Source organism: Nyctereutes procyonoides, unplaced genomic scaffold (assembly GCF_905146905.1).
Source record: "Nyctereutes procyonoides isolate TBG_1078 unplaced genomic scaffold, NYPRO_anot_genome, whole genome shotgun sequence".
NCBI classification, from domain to species: domain Eukaryota; kingdom Metazoa; phylum Chordata; class Mammalia; order Carnivora; family Canidae; genus Nyctereutes; species Nyctereutes procyonoides.
In genome coordinates this window covers 18,476,816-18,495,185 of record NW_026575120.1, presented here as the reverse complement: position 1 = coordinate 18,495,185, position 18,370 = coordinate 18,476,816, and the positions used below count along the sequence as shown (strand labels likewise).

Here is an 18,370-nt window from a genome sequence, read left to right as displayed (position 1 = left end):
TTAATCATGCTGACCAGCAAGGGCCAGGGATTCCTTCACTTTGGTCTGTGCCTCTGCTCGTGTATATTCATTCCTTGCTTGAAAGGTAGGTCTTATTTCTGTTTTTTTTCTCATATTCTCTTTTTGGCTACATGTGTTTACTTTTCTAGTTGTGTTCGACTGAGCACAGGTGAAATGCCCTATGTCTAAGGGTCTGCAGAGGGATTACTACGGTTATAACTGCTAATTAATCTATTTCTTACTGGGGAAGTTTAACATGTAACATGAGATTTAGGGGGTGGGGTGGAGAGGACGATGAAACACTGTAAACCATATTTTATTGTCCCACTAAAAAACTGGTGGTGATAATAATGATGCAGTTTTCTATCCATACCTTCTCTGGATATATTTAGCTGACTTACTTGTATTTGTATTGAATATATCTTTTTAAAGCTGTGATTTATTTGTTAGCTGATACTATTACTTACTCCATGAACCCTTCCATTTTGAAGGTAATCATCATTGTTTTGGGAAGCATGTCATATTACTATGCTGGAATGGATCCTAAGAGTAAGATCACTCATTTTAAAAGTTAAGACTTGGAAACAGCTAGCTGCTATTCTGCTGAAGAAAACCACATTTCCACGTGCTTTTGGCTTTGCAGGGGTTTGCTCTTCAAGACTGATGGAGGCTTTACCCATGCTGTCTGGGGTGGGGAGAATGGATAATGGGGTAATGGAGAGAATTGTTTATTGTCTGTTTTATGTAGAAATATTGCTACCCTTATTGATTATGGTAACAAGAGTGCTATTTTATTTATTTATTTATTTATTTATTTATTTATTTATTTATTTAATTTATTTATTTTTTAAGAGTGCTATTTTACATTTAAAATTGTTCTTCCCTGCTGGAATCTCAGAGTTTCAGTGTTTCCAAGTCCATTTGTCAAATGACTATTTAGTGATACAACAGCTATCCTTTTGTTCATTTTTGCTGAATTTTCAGTCCCTTTAATTTTCTTTCTTTCAGAGGGATTTCTAATCCCTCTGGGAAATTTGTAAAATAGTACTTCAGATGTCAAATTTGGCTTCTGTAAGGGATACAGAGGGGTATGAATGAAATGAATTATGTCAAATGAAGGCAAGTAACCTCCTTTTGATGCATTCTTGGAAGAATACAGACATACACATTAAACTATCTAAAATTTAGTGACTAAAATGCTATTATTTAAGGACTAAATTTGAATTCTTTTGAAACTATTTGTTTGCCCTAAAAACTTTGCACTTACACAAATCTCCAGAATAATTGAACTCAAAGCTGATTTTAAAAAGGATTATGGCTTGTTAAGATCTTAATACAATTACTAGTTATTTCAATATGCTTGGAGAAGCTTCCCTAGCTAAATACCTCACTGTTGTAGAAACAGGTAGTTGAATCAGTATTTTGACAAGAAAGGGCAGGACTTTTCCATAATAACCAGATCAGTAAGATCGTCATCCTCAGTGACGTAAGCAAGAATTGGATTTCATGCTATCCCTTTATATTCGCGGTGTATTAGACTTTTACGAGTGCTCTTGCCAATATTATTTTATTTGCTATCACAATAGTTATGGGACATAGGCATTTTACCCTTTTTATCTTCAGGGCAAAGGTAACCAACTGAGGCCCTGAGAGGCAGATACAACGGGCACCAGGGGAAGTCCGTGTGGGTGGACAGAACGCAGGCCAGGAGTGCTCACTTGGACACCCCACTGCTCATGTCACTTGGTGATGGAAGCTGCCAGAACCTTCCCCACCCCTGTGAGCACTCTCTCTGCTTCTCTAACTCTTTCCTCTGTTTGGCCATGCAGGCTCTGCAGGCTGTGCATCTGAAGAGAGGCTCTTTCACAAGCTGTTTTCTCATTATAACCAGTTCATCAGGCCTGTAGAAAATGTTTCTGATCCCGTCACAGTGCATTTTGAAGTGGCCATCACACAACTGGCTAATGTGGTAAGTGCCGTCAGTTCACATGTTCCTGGAGGAACCCTGACTCTGCAGAGAGCAGTGGGGGTTGCAGAGCAATTCTCAAACACTGTCCCAGTTGTTGCACATGGTAAATATAGAAATTTTGAAAATACGAACAAACGCACATCTACATGGGTGCTGGCCCTTTGAAGTCCTCCTGTTGGGAAGAAGACACTTTACCACTAATGTTAAAGTTACTTACATCAAGGCAGTGTCTCTCTGGAAGTGCTTCCAGAGCCAGTTTAGGAAACAAAGAGGCAAAGGGGAAGTTGAAGGGAGAATACAAAGGGAGCTAATTCCATTGCACCAGTCACTTTGTCTACACTTAGTGGCTGTCATCTGCATTTTATAGCTGGAGGGAAGCTCAGTTAAGTGACCTTCCTTAGGTAGTACAACTATAACATGGTGGAACTGCGATTTTAATTGAGCCTGTCTGACTCCAAAGTTCATGTTCTTTTTACTCCATAGAAAAAGAATGGCTTTAAGTCTTCTACATTATGCAAGAAAGAAAAAGAAAATCACCTTCTTTCATATAGTTCCATCCAGTGTGAGAAAACAGGCGGGAATTTGAATTTCTTGCTATGTTCAAGAGCAAGGAGGACTGCAGTATAAATCCTTTGAATAACCTTCATGTCCTAATTGCTCAGAGAGGAGGTAGTGGGACCTGGTATTATAACATAGAGCAGGGTTCTGGGCTCCAAGGCATAGGAGGGAGCAGAACTGGCCTGCGGACCAAATGCCAGGAATAGGTAGGCTCAGGAAGTATAGGGGAAGGCTAAAGCTAGACCTCCTGAGACAACAGTGCACAGCAAAGAGAGCCCCTTTCATCAGTCCCAGCCTATGGATAAGGAAGGAATTCTCTGTTCTCCTAGACTTTGCCCCTTAGGAAACAGTGGTGGCTTTCAGGGTTCACTGGGGAAAGATCTTAATTACAGATGTGAAGTCAGGGCCCATGATGTTTCTCCAGTCCATGCTTCCTAGTGGATGAGACTGACCCCTGGCCTGGTTCTCTGGCTTCTGGCCCAAACTGGAAGTATGTATATACCAGTATATACTGGTTAAAAAAAAAAAAACACATTTTATTTTGCTTAGATGGGCCTACTCATTCTTTAAAAAATATTTATTTGGTACCTGTTCTGGTCCTTTCTACCCCCAAATAGTGTTGAATGGTTACTGGCTTCCTACCTGGCTGGAAGCTATAGTTTGCTGTGGTTGGATTGTTCTAATTTTCACTATTCACTATTTCACTATTTCTATTTCACTGTACAACATCACTTCAAATCCTTGGTTGATATTTCTTTCCAGGACATTGTTCTGAGGATGGTGGTGGGGATGGCAGCATACAGATTTTGACATTTGCATGTGGCTACTATCAGAGATTTTTAAAAAATATGGCTTAAATAAAACAAGTTTATTTCTTTCTTATGTAATAGAAATGTAAAGGTTAACAGTTTAGGAGATTAATACCAGGTGGCTTCATGGTGTTAGTGATTGCTCCACTGTATTCAGTTGCTCAGGTTAGGCACTGCACAACATTCAGGGGATGCCAATCACATTGACCGTGATGCTTAAAGCATAAACCATACATTGGTGACAGTGAGCAAGGTTCCATCTTTCTATATCACCATGTGCTTTCTTCCCTCAGTGTTGCCAAAGTGGTCCAAGATAACTGCTGATTTTCACTCATCATATTCACATCCTTGATGATAAGCAGGAGGAAGGGAGAAGGACATGTAACAGACATCTGTGACTTCCTGAGGGGTTTTCCTAGAAGTCCTACTAACCCTACTAACATCCTCTGCTTCCTGGTTCACTGACAACCTCTAGCTGTAAGGGAGACTTGGGAAATGTAAGGAAGACTTGAATTTTTATTTACTGAAATAACTGTAGGTTCAAATGCAATTGTAAGAAATAATAGAAAGATCCTGGGCAGCCCCGGTTGCACAGCGGTTTAGCACCACCTGCAGCCCAGGGCCTGATCCTGGAGACCCAGGACCGAGTCCCACGTCAGGCTCCCTGCATGGAGCCTGCTTCTCCCTCTGCCTGTGCCTCTGCCTCTCTCTCTGTGTGTCTCTATGAATAAATAAATAAAATCTTAAAAAAAAAGAAATAATAGAAAGATCCTTTGTACACTTTGCCTAGTTTTCCCAGTGGCAACCACTAATATGTCTTCTATTTTAAAATTTTTGTCATTTCAAGAAAGTTATATAAAAATGGAATCATAAAGTATGTAATCTTGTGGGATTGGTTTTTCTGGAAACTCATCCCAGTTGTTGACTGTATCAATAGTTCATTTCTTCTTGGTGCTGTGTGGTATTTAGGCACTGCAGTTTATTTCACTTTTCGGTGGTTAAAGAACATTTGGGTTGATTCCAGTTTTATTCTATTACAAATAAAAGTGCTATGAACATTTGGGTATAGGCTTTTGTGTGAGCATAAATCTTCATTTCTCTGGGATAAATCTCCAGGTGTGCAATTGCTGGGCTATATGGTAGTTGCATGTTTAGTTTTTTAAAGAAATTGCCAGGATGCTTTCCAGAGTGAATCTATCCTTTTACATTCCTGCTAGCAATATATAAGTGATCCAGTTTATTTGCATCTTCATCAATATTTGGTGTTGTCACTATTTTTTTTATTTTAGGCATTCTAATAGGTATACAATGATATCTCATTGCAGTTTTAATATGCATTTTCCTAATGACTAATGACATAGACGATCTTTTCATGTGCTTATTTGCCATCTGTATATGCTCTTTGGTGAAATATTTGTTCATGGGTTTTTGCCCATTTTCTGATTGGATAGTTTGATTTTTTTTTAACTGTCCAGTGTTGACAGTTCTTGCTATATTCTAGATACTAATGCTTTGCCAGATATGTGGTTTGTAAATACAGTTGCCCTTTAAATAATGCAGGGGTTAGGGGCACTAGCCCCTAGCACAGTCAAAATTCTTCATATAACTTTTGACTTCCCAAAATCTAACTACTAGTAGTCTACTGTTGACCTGAAGCTTTACTGATAACATAGACACTTGATTAACATGTATTTTGTATATTATGGGTGTTATATTCTGTATTCTTATAATAGAGTAAGAGAAAATAAAACGTTATTAAGAAAATCATAAGAAAGAGAAAATACATTTATAGCACAGTGCTATAAAAATTCTCTATATAAGTGGATCTGCACAGTTCAAACCTGTGTATTCAAGGGTCAGTTGTATTTTACCCTAGTTTGTAGCTTCTTTTTCATCTTTTTCATGTGGGCTTTCACTCAAACTTTTCCATTTTGATGAGGTCCAGTTTATAAATTTTTCCTTTTATGTGTTGTGCTTTTGGTGTTAAGCAGATCCCAGAGATTTTCTTTTATTTTTTTTCTTAAAGCTCTATTTTTTTAAGACTGTGATCCATTTTGAGTTAATTTTTAATTTTTGTATAAAATCTGAGGCTTAGGGATGCCTGGGTGGCTCAGTGATTGAGCATCTGCCTTTGGCTCAGGGCGTGATCCCAGGGTTGCCTGGATCAAGTCCCAAACTGGGCTCCCTGCATGGAGCCTGTCTCTGCCTGTGTCTCTGCCTCTCTTTCTGATTTCTTTCATGAATAAATAAATTAAGTCTTTAAAAAAAAAAATGCGAGGCTTGGTCTCTCTCTCTCTCTCTCTCTCTCTCTTTTTGGTCTGTGGTGTCTAGTTGCTCCAGTGTCATTTGTTGAAAAGGCTATCCTTTTTCCATTAAGTTGCTTGTGTACCTCTGTGAAAAATCAGTTGAGCATATTTGTATGGATCTATTTCAGGGTCCTCTATTCCATTCCATTAATCTATATGACTAACCCTCCACCAATACCACACAGTCTTGATTACTGTAACTGTATAGTAAGTCTTGTTTTTTAGTTAAAATATTTTAATTATTTATTTGAGAGAAAGAGAAAGAGAGCACACATGCAGGAGTGGGGGTGGGGACAGGAGGAGAGGGAGAAGCAGACTCCCCGCTGAGCAGGGAGCCTGATGTGGGGTCTCGATTCCTGGACTCTAGGATCATGACCTGAGCTGATGGAAGATGCTTAATGGCTGAGTCACTCAGGCACCCAGTAAGTCTTAATATTGGTCAAAGTGATTCCTGCCACCTTATTCTTCATTGTCAAAATTATATTAGCTATTCTAGGGCCTAAGCCTTATAGAATAAGCTGCCTATGTATACAAAAAGCTTTGCTGGGATTTTGAAAGGAATTGTACCACATCTATAAATTAATTTGGGGAGAAGTGGCATATTTAACTTTGTTGAGTCTTCCAACCCGTGAATGCAAGATATTTCTCCATTTAGCCCTTTTTTTAATCAGCATTTTGTAATTTTCAGTACACAGATCCTATTCATGTATTATTGTGTACATATGTAAGTATTTTGTTTTATTTGAAGCAATTGAAAATAATGTGCTTTTAATTTTGGTTTCTCTACCTTGTTGATATGGTAACTTACATTGATTGATTTTTGAGTGTTGAACCAGCCTTACATCTCATTTAGTCATGGTATATAACTTTTTAAAAAAGATTTTATTTATTTATTCATGAGAGACACAGAGAGAGAGGTAGAGACAGAGACAGAGGCTGAGGGAGAAGGAGGCTCCATGCAAGGAGCCAGATGTGGGACTTGATCTCAGGACCCTGGGATCACACAGGGAGCCGAAGGCAGACGGTCAACCACTGAGCCACCCAGGTGTCCTGGTGTATTACTTTTTATATATTGTTAGAATCAGTTTGCTAATACTTTATTGATGGGTTTGTGACAGATATTGATCTGTAATTTTCTTTTTTTGTACTGTCTTTGGGTTTTGTGTTTGGATAATACTTCATAAAAAATGTTTAGAATTGTTCCATCCTCTTCTACATTCTGGAAAAGATTGTGTAAAATTAATATTAGTTCTTTACCTGGTTGGTAGAATTCTCCAGGGAAACTTACTAGGTCTAGATACTTCTTTTCCAGAGGTTTTTAACTATAAATTCAATTTTTAAAAATGGCCATAGACTATTCAGACTGTCAATTTCAACTTCTTTGAATTTGGATAGTTTGTGGCTTTTGAGGTTTTAGTCCACTTTTTAGAAATTATTGAGTGTATGATAAAATTGTTTATAGTATTGTCTATTCTTTGTAATGGCTATAGGATCTGAAGTGATAGCTCCTGTTTTATTCTTGATGTTGGTGAGTTGTGTCTTCTCTGTTTTTATTTTTGTCAATCTTGCTACAAATTCCTCAATTTTGTTGTTTCTCCTCCAAAGACTCAGCCTTTTGTTTTCCTTTTTAATTTTGATATCTACTCTTGTTAAAAAAAGTTTGTTTGTTTGTTTACTTATTTATTCTCTACATCAAGACTTTCATGTTTCAATGACTGAGTCAGCCAGGTATCCCAAATTTTCTACTCTTATCTTTTTTTTTCTTTCCTTAAGCTTGCTTGGGGTTTATTTTGTGCTTCTTTTTCTAATTTCTTGAAGTAGAAACTTGGATTATTGATTTGAGGCCTTATTTCTAGTGTAAGCATATCATGCTATAATTTTATTTTCAGCACTGTTCTAAGCTATGTCCTTCATGTTTTGGTATGTTGTATTTTCATTTTCATTCTGTTCTATGTATTTTTAAAAATATCATTTGAGAGGCACCTGGGTAACTCGGTTAAGTGTCTGATTTTCTTAATATGTATTTTTTTTATTCATGAGAGACACAGAGAGAAAGGCAGAGACATAGGCAGAGAGAGAAGCAGGATCCTTCTGGGGAGCCTGATGTGGGACTTGATCCCAGGATCTCGGGATCATGACCTGAGCTAAAGGCAGACGCCCCAAGTGTCTGCCTCTTGATTTTGGCTTAAGTCATGATCTCAGGGTCATAAGATCAAGCTCTGCCCAGGGCTCCATGCTCGCTGTGGAGTCTGCTGGGGATTCTCTTTCTTCTTCTCCCTCTGCACTTTCCCTTACTCACACGGTGGTACACACACTCTCTCTCTCAAATAAAGAAATAAAAATAATAAAATCTTAAAAAAAAAAACCCTCCTTTGAGACATCCTCTTTGACCTATGTATTATTTAGAAGTCTATTGTTTAATTCCTGTGGGTTTAGAGATTTTCCTGTTGTCTTTTTGTTATTGATTTCTAGTTTGATTCCATTATAGTCAGAAAACACACTGTATGATTTCAATTCTTTTAAGTTTATGAGGTTTATTTTATGGCCCATGATAAAAATATGATTTATCGGGCAGCCCGGGTGGCTCAGCAGTCTAGCGCCGCCTTCGGTCCAGGGCATGATCCTGGGGTCCTGGGATCAAGTCCCACGTCTGGCTCCCCTCATGAGGCCTGCTTCTCCTTCTGTCTGTGTCTCTGCCTCTCTCTCTCTCTCTCTCTCTCTCTGTGCGTCACTCATGGATAAATAGATAAAATCTTTTAAAAAATATGGGCAGCTCTGGTGGCGTAGCGGTTTAGTGCCGCCTACAGCTGGCGTGTGATACTGGGGACCCAGGATCGAGTCCTGTGTCGGGCTACCTGCATGGAGCCTGCTTCTCCCTCTGCCTGTGTCTCTGCCTCTCTCTGTGTGTCTCTATGAATGAATAAATAAAATCTTTAAAAAAAAATAAAAATGAAAAATATGATTTATCTTGTTAATATTCCACACATACTTGAAAAATATATGTATTCTGCTCTTTTGATTCTATATATGTCAGTTGGGTACTGTTGATTGACTGTATTCTTCAGATCTATATTTTTGCCAATTTTCTGTCTAGTATTCTATAGGTTGCTGAGAGAGGAAGTGTTGAAGTCTTCAGCTATAATTAGGGATTTATTCCTTCTTTCAGCTTTACCAATTTTTGTTTCATTGTTTGGTGTGTATACAATTAGGATCATATGCCTTCCTGGTGAATTTATCCTTCAAGCACTATGTAATGTCTTTCTTTGTCCATAGTAATCATTTTTTTCTGAAGTCTACTTTGTCAGACATTAATGTAGCCATTCTTATTGGTGTATTATAAGCTACCTGGTCTCATTTGGGGCACCGGAAGCCCCTGTGGACCATATACATTGTTGTCATTGGGCCACGGTGAGCCCTGGGAATAGCTCTGTGATGCAGTACAACAAGGACACACAATCATCAACTTCCTTCTCAAAGTCTCTAGGCCTTTTGCTCCTCTGTATGGAAGTGTATTTGTTGCCATACAGAATGATACTGGCCACAAAGTTTTCTGGATAGATGATCTTTCAGTGTAAGAGTACTCCTGCTGTGCTCCCAACAGAGATCCAAGACAAAGCCCCTAGTGTTTCGATGGCCTCACATATCTGAAATGACAAACTTAAGGCCTTGAAAGTGTAGTCCACCTGGCTTTTCTGATCTCAATCTCTGCTGCTCAGAGCCTAATCAGTTTGAAATTGGTTACAATCCTTTAATTCAGGCAGGGTGCCAACTAATTTATTTTCCCAAGAAAGAGATATAGGGCAATGGTCCCAGCAACATGAATGGTATTGTGGATCTCTGGCCTCTTTCAGCTGGGCTATCTGATGATACTGCCCATGACCATCAGTGTGGTATGGAATTGGATGGAGAACAAGACTTGCCAGAAAAAGTCCTCATTCATAAGAAAGTTGGCTGACGCCCCTGAAGATGTCCACACCACATTGAGCTTTACTAGCCTATAGAAGTTTTGGTGAAAGATAGGGATATTGTCAGGATAATATTGCCAACAGATTTTAACTATTTGAACATGATGCACTAGTTCACAGTATACACTAGTTCTGTAAACACAGTATACTAGTATATAGAGGTAATGCAGTCTTTGGAAGATGCTTATGATATTTACCCCTGAGGCCTTTCTGGATTGCATAGTTAGTCCATTTTTGATTGACAGCCAATGGTTTATTGACATGGCCTCTACTAGATGGAATCCATAGGTCACAACATGACCTTCTCATGAGCAGAAGGCACCAGCCATGGACTGCTTGGCCAATGGATAAGTATAGCTCTCTACTCCTTTTTTTTTTTTCTTTTCCTGGCTAATAGGAAACCATAAATGTAACTCTTTTTGTTGACCTTTTAAAACACTGAAGCTTACCATTATTTGACGCAAACCCATTCGAAGGAGGAAACTTGGCAGGGGGAGTAGAGAACAACAGAACAGCTCAGTGAAAAAGAGCAGGTTAATGTCTGAGTCCTGGCTACAATTCTGTCAACCACAGTTGAATTCATTTGACATGAAAGGTGTCCATGTGTCTTGTAAAGCAAGGTTGGTAAGTTGTTTTTTTTTTTTAAAGATTTTATTTATTTATTTTAGAAAGAGAGAAGGGAGAGAGAGAGTGTGCACAAGCGATGGGGAAGGGGAGAGGGAGAGGGAGAAGCAGACTCCCTGCTTAGCAGGGAGGTTGTCAGTGTGGGGGAATGGGGGCCTCAATCCCAGGCTAGGACTCTGAGATCATGACCTGAGCTGAAGGCAGACACTTAACCGACTGAGCCACCTGGGCACCCTGGTTGGTAAGTTTTGGGAACCCACTGCTGGCCACTGGGAATACCCAATACCTAATATCCAAGCAGTTGTGTTGTAAGCTTGCTGAAGGTTCTGGATATGTCTTCAGTAGTTTTCCCACTGAAGCCTGGTAGTTGCTTAGGAGCATATTATATTTGGTATATTGGCCTGAAATGTTTTATTCCAGATAGCTCCATGACTGTCTTCAGGCCATTTAGGAACTTGTTTAATCTATCTCCTCAGAGAAGCCTTCTTTGATCATTCTGTCTCAAACAGATGTGTGTGGTTGTGTGTGTGCATGTGCATGTGTGTATGTATGCACAAACACACCCCTCTATCCCTCTTTATTTTTCATCATAGGACTTATAACTGTCATACATTATATTATATATCTATTATTGAGTTTTTGTCTCCCCAATTAATAGTTTAGCAGTAAACAGGATGGAAAAATCCCCTACCTTCATGTGTCTAAATTCCCGGCATTTATAGAGCACACAGTACTCAATAAATATTTGAGTAATGAATGATTGAAGAAATCAGTATGGCTTGAATGAGAATTGGGATGTGGTGCATCAGAGTGGCAGGTCCCAGGTGGAAACCACATGGTAAGCTGAGGCTCACGTTTCAAGGGGGCAGTTGGGCTCAGCACTCAGAGCCTGGAGAGTGCTGAGCACAGCTGAGGAAGGGAGGTTTTCAAGGACCGGGAGGAAGATGGTAAAAACAATGAACCAGGTTCTGATAGCTATCACCATCTGCAGTACTAACCCTCCCTTCTTCCCACAGTCCCTTCTCTTCCTCCTTTCATGGAATCAGAAACCTTATGAGCTATGGAGATCAGAAAGGCTTCACATAAGACGTGAGACTTAAATCTGATTTGAAAGACAGTTTTTAAGCTACAGTTTCTTTCAAAGTGAGCATGGTTGGAACAAGATGTTAAAATATATTTCTGGTTGCATTTTATAAGTTGACTTTTTAGGTTTTGTTTTCCTCCGTTAGTATGAATAACTCAGATTTGGCTCTCTTCCATTGTAATTCTTGTTCTAAGATCCACCTTTATTAGCAAGTACATTTAAGGCTAAAAATGTTATTTCTTTTTTCCAGGATGAAGTAAACCAGATCATGGAAACCAATCTGTGGCTACGTCACGTATGTGTCTGCATTATGTGTCCTTCCCTTGGACCTATCTTACTCATGTGCCAGGCTAACAATGTCTACTGGATAAATTCCACTAATATTCCCTCTTTCCATCTCTAGCTTATGATGGAGCATAAAATACTATCTATCTGTTTCCAAAGCCTAAAGTTCAGCTCTGTAACAGCTTCTTGATGTGCTGAAACACAGCACAGGTGCTGAAACGTAGTGATAAAGTCCTCTGGGACATAGAGACCTGTCCCTTCTGGTTTCTGCCTCAGGTCTCCTATTTATATCTGTAACTTGAGCCCCAGAGTCAGATGCTTGCCAGCTCTTTGATCCTGCTGCACCAGAGGGAAGTCAGGAACTGACTATGAGAGCTTGTGGGTTAGATTCCCACCAGCTCGTTTTATCAGTTATACTATTTCATTTTTCCTTCTTGTCTTAATCTTTTATGCAGACTTTGTAACAAATTCATCATGGTACACTTGAACTATTTTTTTAATATTAGAAATGAGTTGCTACTCCAGAGTGAATATAGTCTGTGGAACACAGAAGTTGAATTTATAACCTTAGCCAGCTAGTAATCAATAGCTAATTATTTAAGTCATATTTGCCAAAATCAGCTCAGCTACCTAGCACCCTATCCTTTTTTTTATAATAAATTTATTTTTTATTGGTGTTCAATTTGCCAACATACAGAATAACACCCAGTGCTCATCCCGTCAAGTGCCCCCCTCAGTGCCCGCCAACCAGTCACCCCCACCCCCCGCCCTCCTCCCATTCCACCACCCCTAGTTTGTTTCCCAGAGTTAGGGGACTTCCATGTTCTGTCTCCCTTTCTGATATTTCCTACTCATTTCTTCTCCCTTCCCCTCTATTCCCTTTCACTATTATTTATATTCCCCAAATGAATAAGACCATATAATATTTGTCCTTCTCCGATTGACTTATTTCACTCAGCATAATACCCTCCAGTTCCATCCACGTCGAAGGAAATGGTGGGTATTTGTCATTTCTAATGGCTGAGTAATATTCCATTGTATACATAAACCACATCTTCTTTATCCATTCATCTTTCGATGGACACCAAGGCTCCTTCCACAGTTTGGCTATTGTGGACATTGCTGCCAGAAACACCGGGGTGCAGGTGTCCTAGCGTTTCATTGCATCTGTATCTTTGGGGTAAATCCCCAGCAGTGCAATTGCTGGGTTGTAGGGCAGATCTACTTTTAACTCTTTGAGGAACCTCCACACAGTTTTCCCACCAACAGTGTAAGAGGGTTCTCTTTTCTCCGCATCCTCTCCAACATTTTTGGTTTCCTGCCTTGTTAATTTTCCCCATTCTCACTGGTGTGAGGTGGTATCTCATTGTGGTTTTGATTTGTATTTCCCTGATGGCAAGTGATGCAGAGCATTTTCTCATGTGCTTGTTGGCCATGTCTATGTCTTCCTCTGTGAGATTCTTGTTCATGTCTTTTGCCCATTTCATGATTGGATTGTTTGTTTCTTTCCTAGCACTCTATCCTCCATGGATTTAACCTCCCAACCTTTTTTTTTAAGTTTCTTTTTTCTTAAGATTTTATTTCTTTATTCATGGGAGGCCCACAGAGAGAGGCAGAGACACAGGCAGAGGGAGAAGCAGGCTCCCTGTGGGGACTCTGATGAGGGACTCAGTCCTGGGATCCTGGGATCATGCCCTGAGCCAAAGGCAGATGCTCAACCGCTGAGCCACCCAGGCATCCCTAATCTCCTAGCTTTTGATAGAAACCAATGTATTCTTTGTTTTTTTTTTTAATTTTTTTTTAATTTTTTTTTATTTATTTATGATAGTCACAGAGAAAGAGAGAGAGAGGCAGAGACACAGGCAGAGGGAGAGGCAGGCTCCATGCACCGGGAACCCGATATGGGATTCGATCCCGGGTCTCCAGGATCGCGCCCTGAGCCAAAGGCAGGCGCCAAACCGCTGCGCCACCCAGGGATCCCTGTTTTTTTTTTTTTTTTAACTAGGCTCCATGCCCAGTGTGGGGCTTGAACTCATGACCCTGAGATCGAGAGTCACATGCTCTACCAACTGAGCCAGCTAGGTGCCCCTCCAATGTACTCTTTAAATAAGAACTTACTTTTTCCAAAAAAACCTGCTAAACCAACATGGAATTAATATATTGGAATAAAGTCACTAAAATTCTTTATTCAACTGACTTTTGCCGTTAGATCTGGAATGACTATAAATTGCGCTGGAACCCAATGGAATATGATGGCATTGAGACTCTTCGTGTTCCTGCGGATAGAATCTGGAAGCCTGACATTGTCCTCTACAACAAGTATGGGCTTCTGGCAACAGTAATCTCTTTCTAAAGTTGCCTTCAGTACATGCCTACCCACAGCAAAAGGGGTGTTACTAATGGTGTCTGGTTTACTTTGCAGTGCTGTTGGTGACTTTCAAGTGGAAGGCAAGACAAAAGCTCTTCTTAAATATGATGGCATGATAATCTGGACTCCACCGGCTATTTTCAAGAGTTCCTGTCCTATGGATATCACTTTTTTCCCTTTTGATCATCAAAATTGTTCCCTGAAATTTGGTTCTTGGACCTATGACAAAGCTGAAATTGATCTTCTAATCATTGGATCTAAAGTAGACATGAATGATTTTTGGGAAAACAGTGAATGGGAAATTGTTGATGCTTCTGGCTACAAACATGATATAAAATACAACTGTTGTGAGGAGATATACACAGATATAACCTATTCTTTTTACATTAGAAGACTGCCAATGTTTTATACCATTAATCTCATCATCCCTTGTCTCTTTATTTCATTTCTAACTGTGCTGGTCTTTTACCTTCCTTCTGATTGTGGTGAAAAGGTGACACTTTGTATCTCAGTTTTGCTTTCTCTGACTGTGTTTTTGCTGGTAATCACAGAAACCATCCCATCCACATCTCTTGTGATCCCACTGGTGGGTGAGTACCTACTGTTCACCATGATTTTTGTCACCCTGTCCATTGCGGTGACTGTATTTGTGTTGAACATACATTATCGCACCCCAGCAACACACACTATGCCCAAGTGGGTGAAGACGGTTTTCCTCCAGCTGTTACCCCAGATCCTGATGATGAGGAGGCCTCTGGACAAGATGAGGAAGACGAGTTCTGATAAAAACTCCAAAGGCATTTCCAGTAGGCCCACCAAAGTCAACTTTGATAATTATAGAGAGACAAAACTTCCTAAAGAATGCTGCCACTGTCATAAATCAGGTGAGCTTGCCACCAGCAAAAGAAGATTAAGTCATCAGTCTTTACAATGGATGACTGAAAATTCAGAGCACTGGCCTGATGTCGAAGATGTAATTAATAGTGTTCAATTCATAGCAGAAAACATGAAGAACCAAAATGAAACAAAGGAGGTAGGTACATGGCTCCTCCAGCCTGTCCACCTAGAGTGGGCTTAGAGGCACTTGTAGGCCAGGTCAGATCTTCAGTGTGACTTCTGTTTACAAGAGGAACAGGGAGCATTACTGACACTCAGTTATTAAGCAGTTATGGGTGAAGTGGCCTAGGGGTTGGTTAGGAAAAACCATAGTTTCAGAACAAAACTCCACCTCTTGAAATGTTAACTCCAGTGAAATCTGGTTAAAATAAACATTCAGGACAACCTTGGTTAATGAAACTCTTTCTTAAGAACAGTGGCAGAGGGAGGAAGGGTGAATGGGAAGATCTGCCTCCAGGGCAGGAGAACCAACTGCACAGCAGCCTGCAGCCTGAGAGTGCTGGGAGAGGGGAGTGAGTCTTCTGCAATTCCAATCCCACTTATTCTACTGGAGAGGGATCTAGGTGTAGATTGAAGGAGCCTCAGGGATATTTTTAGCATCAACATATTCTGCTTTTGTTGCCCAGAGTCTAATGATAGCAGCATGGACCTCCCCCATTCTCCAAAGAGAAACCTCAAGAAAATCATGCCAGTTTTCCATAGCATAAGGATGACTAGCTTCGGGCATCTGAAAATTTGTGCCAGGTGTCAGGGTTCGACCTCATACTGCAGTTGTCGGCATTCATATCTCCTAGTGAAAGGATGTCTTGAGACCTGAAGTCTGCTCTATTGGTGCAGGGGAGGATACTGTGACTGTGAGTCACAAGGCAGGGGGTGGGGGAATGCATCATGGTGACACCTTCATAAAATCAAGGGGTTATTGTTGTCTTAAACATCATCTGGTAGGGCCCTCAGACACAACCTGAGACTAAGTCTCAGGCATAAATTGGAGGCATAAGAATTTGGAGGTTAGAAACTGGAAGGACATGAGAAAAGCAATGAATTCTCCATAGCTAGCATGACTTTGAGGGCAAGAGAGCTGCCTATTCCTGATAAGAGGGCCCTCCATCATTTCTCCCATCCTGCACCCCTGTCTCAAACCCATTTCCCAGACTTGCCAAGGGGTCAGAATATCCAGTGGTGCCAATGGCAAAAACTGAGCTATCCGAGTGGTTTTCTTGGGAATGCTTTTTGCAGGAAAAGTCCTTTGTGCTCTGGGTGATCCTGCTAACTCTGTAGCCATCTGCACGAGGCACTAGAGGGGCATGTGCATCCACTCTCTTCAGACAAAAGTTCTGTGAACTATATAGGAAACACAAGTTAACCACGATAAAATTATGTTTGCTTTAAAAATTGCCAGGGAAGTCTTCTTTGAAAAGAAAGCAGCTTATTTATGAGACAAAACACATCCCCTATGGTTTCCCTTTTTTTTTTTTTAATTGTTTTGACTTTTTGTTTGCCTTTCAGGTTGAAGATGACTGGAAGTACGTAGCCATGGTGGTAGACAGAGTATTTCTTTGGGTGTTTATATTTGTCTGTGTGTTTGGAACTGCAGGGCTATTTCTACAGCCACTGCTGGGGAACACAGGAAAGTCCTAAGGATGTATTTTCCTTTTACCTTTTGAAACTTACAGATGCTATATTTGTTCTATGCTCCCTGCTGTAAGGAAAGCGACATAGTTTTCCATCCAAGTCCCCCATCTACTGAAGCTGACGACTAGATAGAAAAAAAAGAGGACTTTGTTACAGATTAGGAGGCTGAATGCCCTCCTTTGTAGCACAGAGGAGTACTCTAAGATGCTTTATAACACTGGAGCCCAAAGCTGGCAGCATCCACAGGCTTCTCTTCTCTGTACATGTTCGACTTCCAGGGACACGAGTGATCCATAATACAGTGACCCATGTAAGCAACACCAAACCACGCTAAAATGGGGTGCTCTTGTACCTCCAGTTCATTGCTTACCATCCAGACATGAAACACTGGAGCTCGTACCTTGCTGGCATCTGCAGCGCTTGGGAATTATTATACGCCTGCCTTCTTATGCATGCCTCTGGGATGTACTCATGCACGTCAACATTATTTGATATATCAATTAGCAAAAAATAATAGCGGGTCATCAGGGTCTCTCTCAGCAGGCTGCATCTAATTAACACTCATCTGGCAAGAAACTTGAGTGGTAACGCAGCACTGTACTAGGCATTGCAAGGGCAACAGAAATAGGTTCTGTCCCCAAGTGCTTGGAGCTTTTGAGGAAAAGTCATAAACACAAAGATCTCCAGGACCAGGTATCGCGTGGGGAATGTAACTACAGCAGCCAGAGTAGGAGAGCATGATGTAGTGTTGCCACATAAATGTGTGGCAGCCTCTGCTGTGGGTCAAAGAGGTGGCAGCTCTGGTCAGCTGTTTCCACTGGTCCATTGTAGCCGAGACTGCAAATAAAGTTATTTCTTCTTTAAGAAATTGTGATCTGGTACCTTGTGGAGCAAAACCTTTTCTGAGAAGGAACACTGGGAATTCTCTTTCATTCTACTCTATCTTTATCTTCATATTTGTTGTATAAATATTATTGTAACAATAAAAATGTCTTTCAAAGCAGAAAAAAAAATAAATCTACCTAACAAAGGAACTAATTTCATTTTTGTCTTTTCCCATCTTGTCCTTGCCTAATCACACATGTAATGAATGCACATTTCAATTACACCTTTCAATTTTGTGTTTTGCTGTTTTCTCAAAACATGTCAGCAGTATTTCTCCACAATGTTACATAGTCTTGAATGTGGGGTGTCCCCATCCATGGAGGCCGGTGGCACAGGTGGTGAGAGACTTCACCCGAGTCAGAACAAAGGAGATAAAAGTTTACTGAATACACAGAAAGGGACCAGTGGGCAGGACAGCGAGAGAGACTATCTGCCATGAGGTGGTGGCGAGGGGCTATAGGTACAGGGTGGAATGAAGGAGGTATGGGAATGTATAGAATTTTCCCTTTTCTGATAACTGTGCCTGCATGTAAGTAGACCATTGGTCAGCTAGGGTCTATGGCTATTTCCAGGTGGGTGACTTCACCAGCCTGTTTGGGCTCAGCTGTGGATCACCATGGTCAAATTTCCATTGCTCAAGTCCACTGCCTACTAGCTGCCTCTCTATTGAAGTACATTTTTATGATTGCATAATCTCCGTTGTGTTGATGCACCAGAACTTCTATTACCTCATGCTCATTCTTCCTTGTCTATCTCATCCAGGAGCCTCATGCACTCTGTGGTACACCAGGCAGAGGTTGTGAACTTGAAGCTCTCTGTTTAAAGTATTTTTACTGCCTCTCATATTTGTGATCATATCTATATTTTATCTTTCTCACAATGGTTTGGTTTACTTGATACATTTTTTCACTGTTAAGCCAATTGATTTGATTTAATATTATTGTTTAAAGAGTTGTATTTATTTTTTTTAAAGGTTTTATTTATTTGA

General features: G+C 40.3%; 1 protein-coding gene and 1 non-coding gene across 3 annotated transcripts; one reads left to right on the top strand and one right to left on the bottom strand.

Moving 5' to 3' along the window:
- The first annotated feature begins 6 nt into the window (after window positions 1-6).
- Window positions 7-16,503, top strand: CHRNA6 (cholinergic receptor nicotinic alpha 6 subunit). 2 transcript variants are annotated; one of them, XM_055335319.1, is made up of 6 exons: window positions 7-85; window positions 1,830-1,969; window positions 11,566-11,610; window positions 13,810-13,919; window positions 14,023-15,001; window positions 16,372-16,503. In XM_055335319.1, exons 1-6 carry the CDS (start codon window positions 7-9, stop codon window positions 16,501-16,503), a joined length of 1,485 nt encoding a protein of 494 aa, XP_055191294.1. The 2 variants fall into 2 exon arrangements, with proteins under 2 accessions (XP_055191294.1, XP_055191295.1); XM_055335320.1 differs by lacking the exon at window positions 11,566-11,610.
- TRNAE-CUC (transfer RNA glutamic acid (anticodon CUC)) lies at window positions 13,612-13,684 on the bottom strand. The gene has a single exon. It is a non-coding gene; the product is annotated as a tRNA-Glu (tRNA).
- Window positions 16,504-18,370: the final 1,867 nt, after the last annotated feature.

Excerpts from the sequence above, each read along its gene's own strand:
- CHRNA6 (XM_055335319.1), top strand. The coding sequence starts at position 7 with ATGCTGACCAGCAAGGGCCAGGGATTCCTTCACTTTGGTCTGTGCCTC. Across the intron at positions 86-1,829 it reads ATTCATTCCTTGCTTGAAAG|GCTCTGCAGGCTGTGCATCT; the intron begins GTAGGTCTTATT and ends TTGGCCATGCAG. Across the intron at positions 1,970-11,565 it reads TCACACAACTGGCTAATGTG|GATGAAGTAAACCAGATCAT; the intron begins GTAAGTGCCGTC and ends TCTTTTTTCCAG.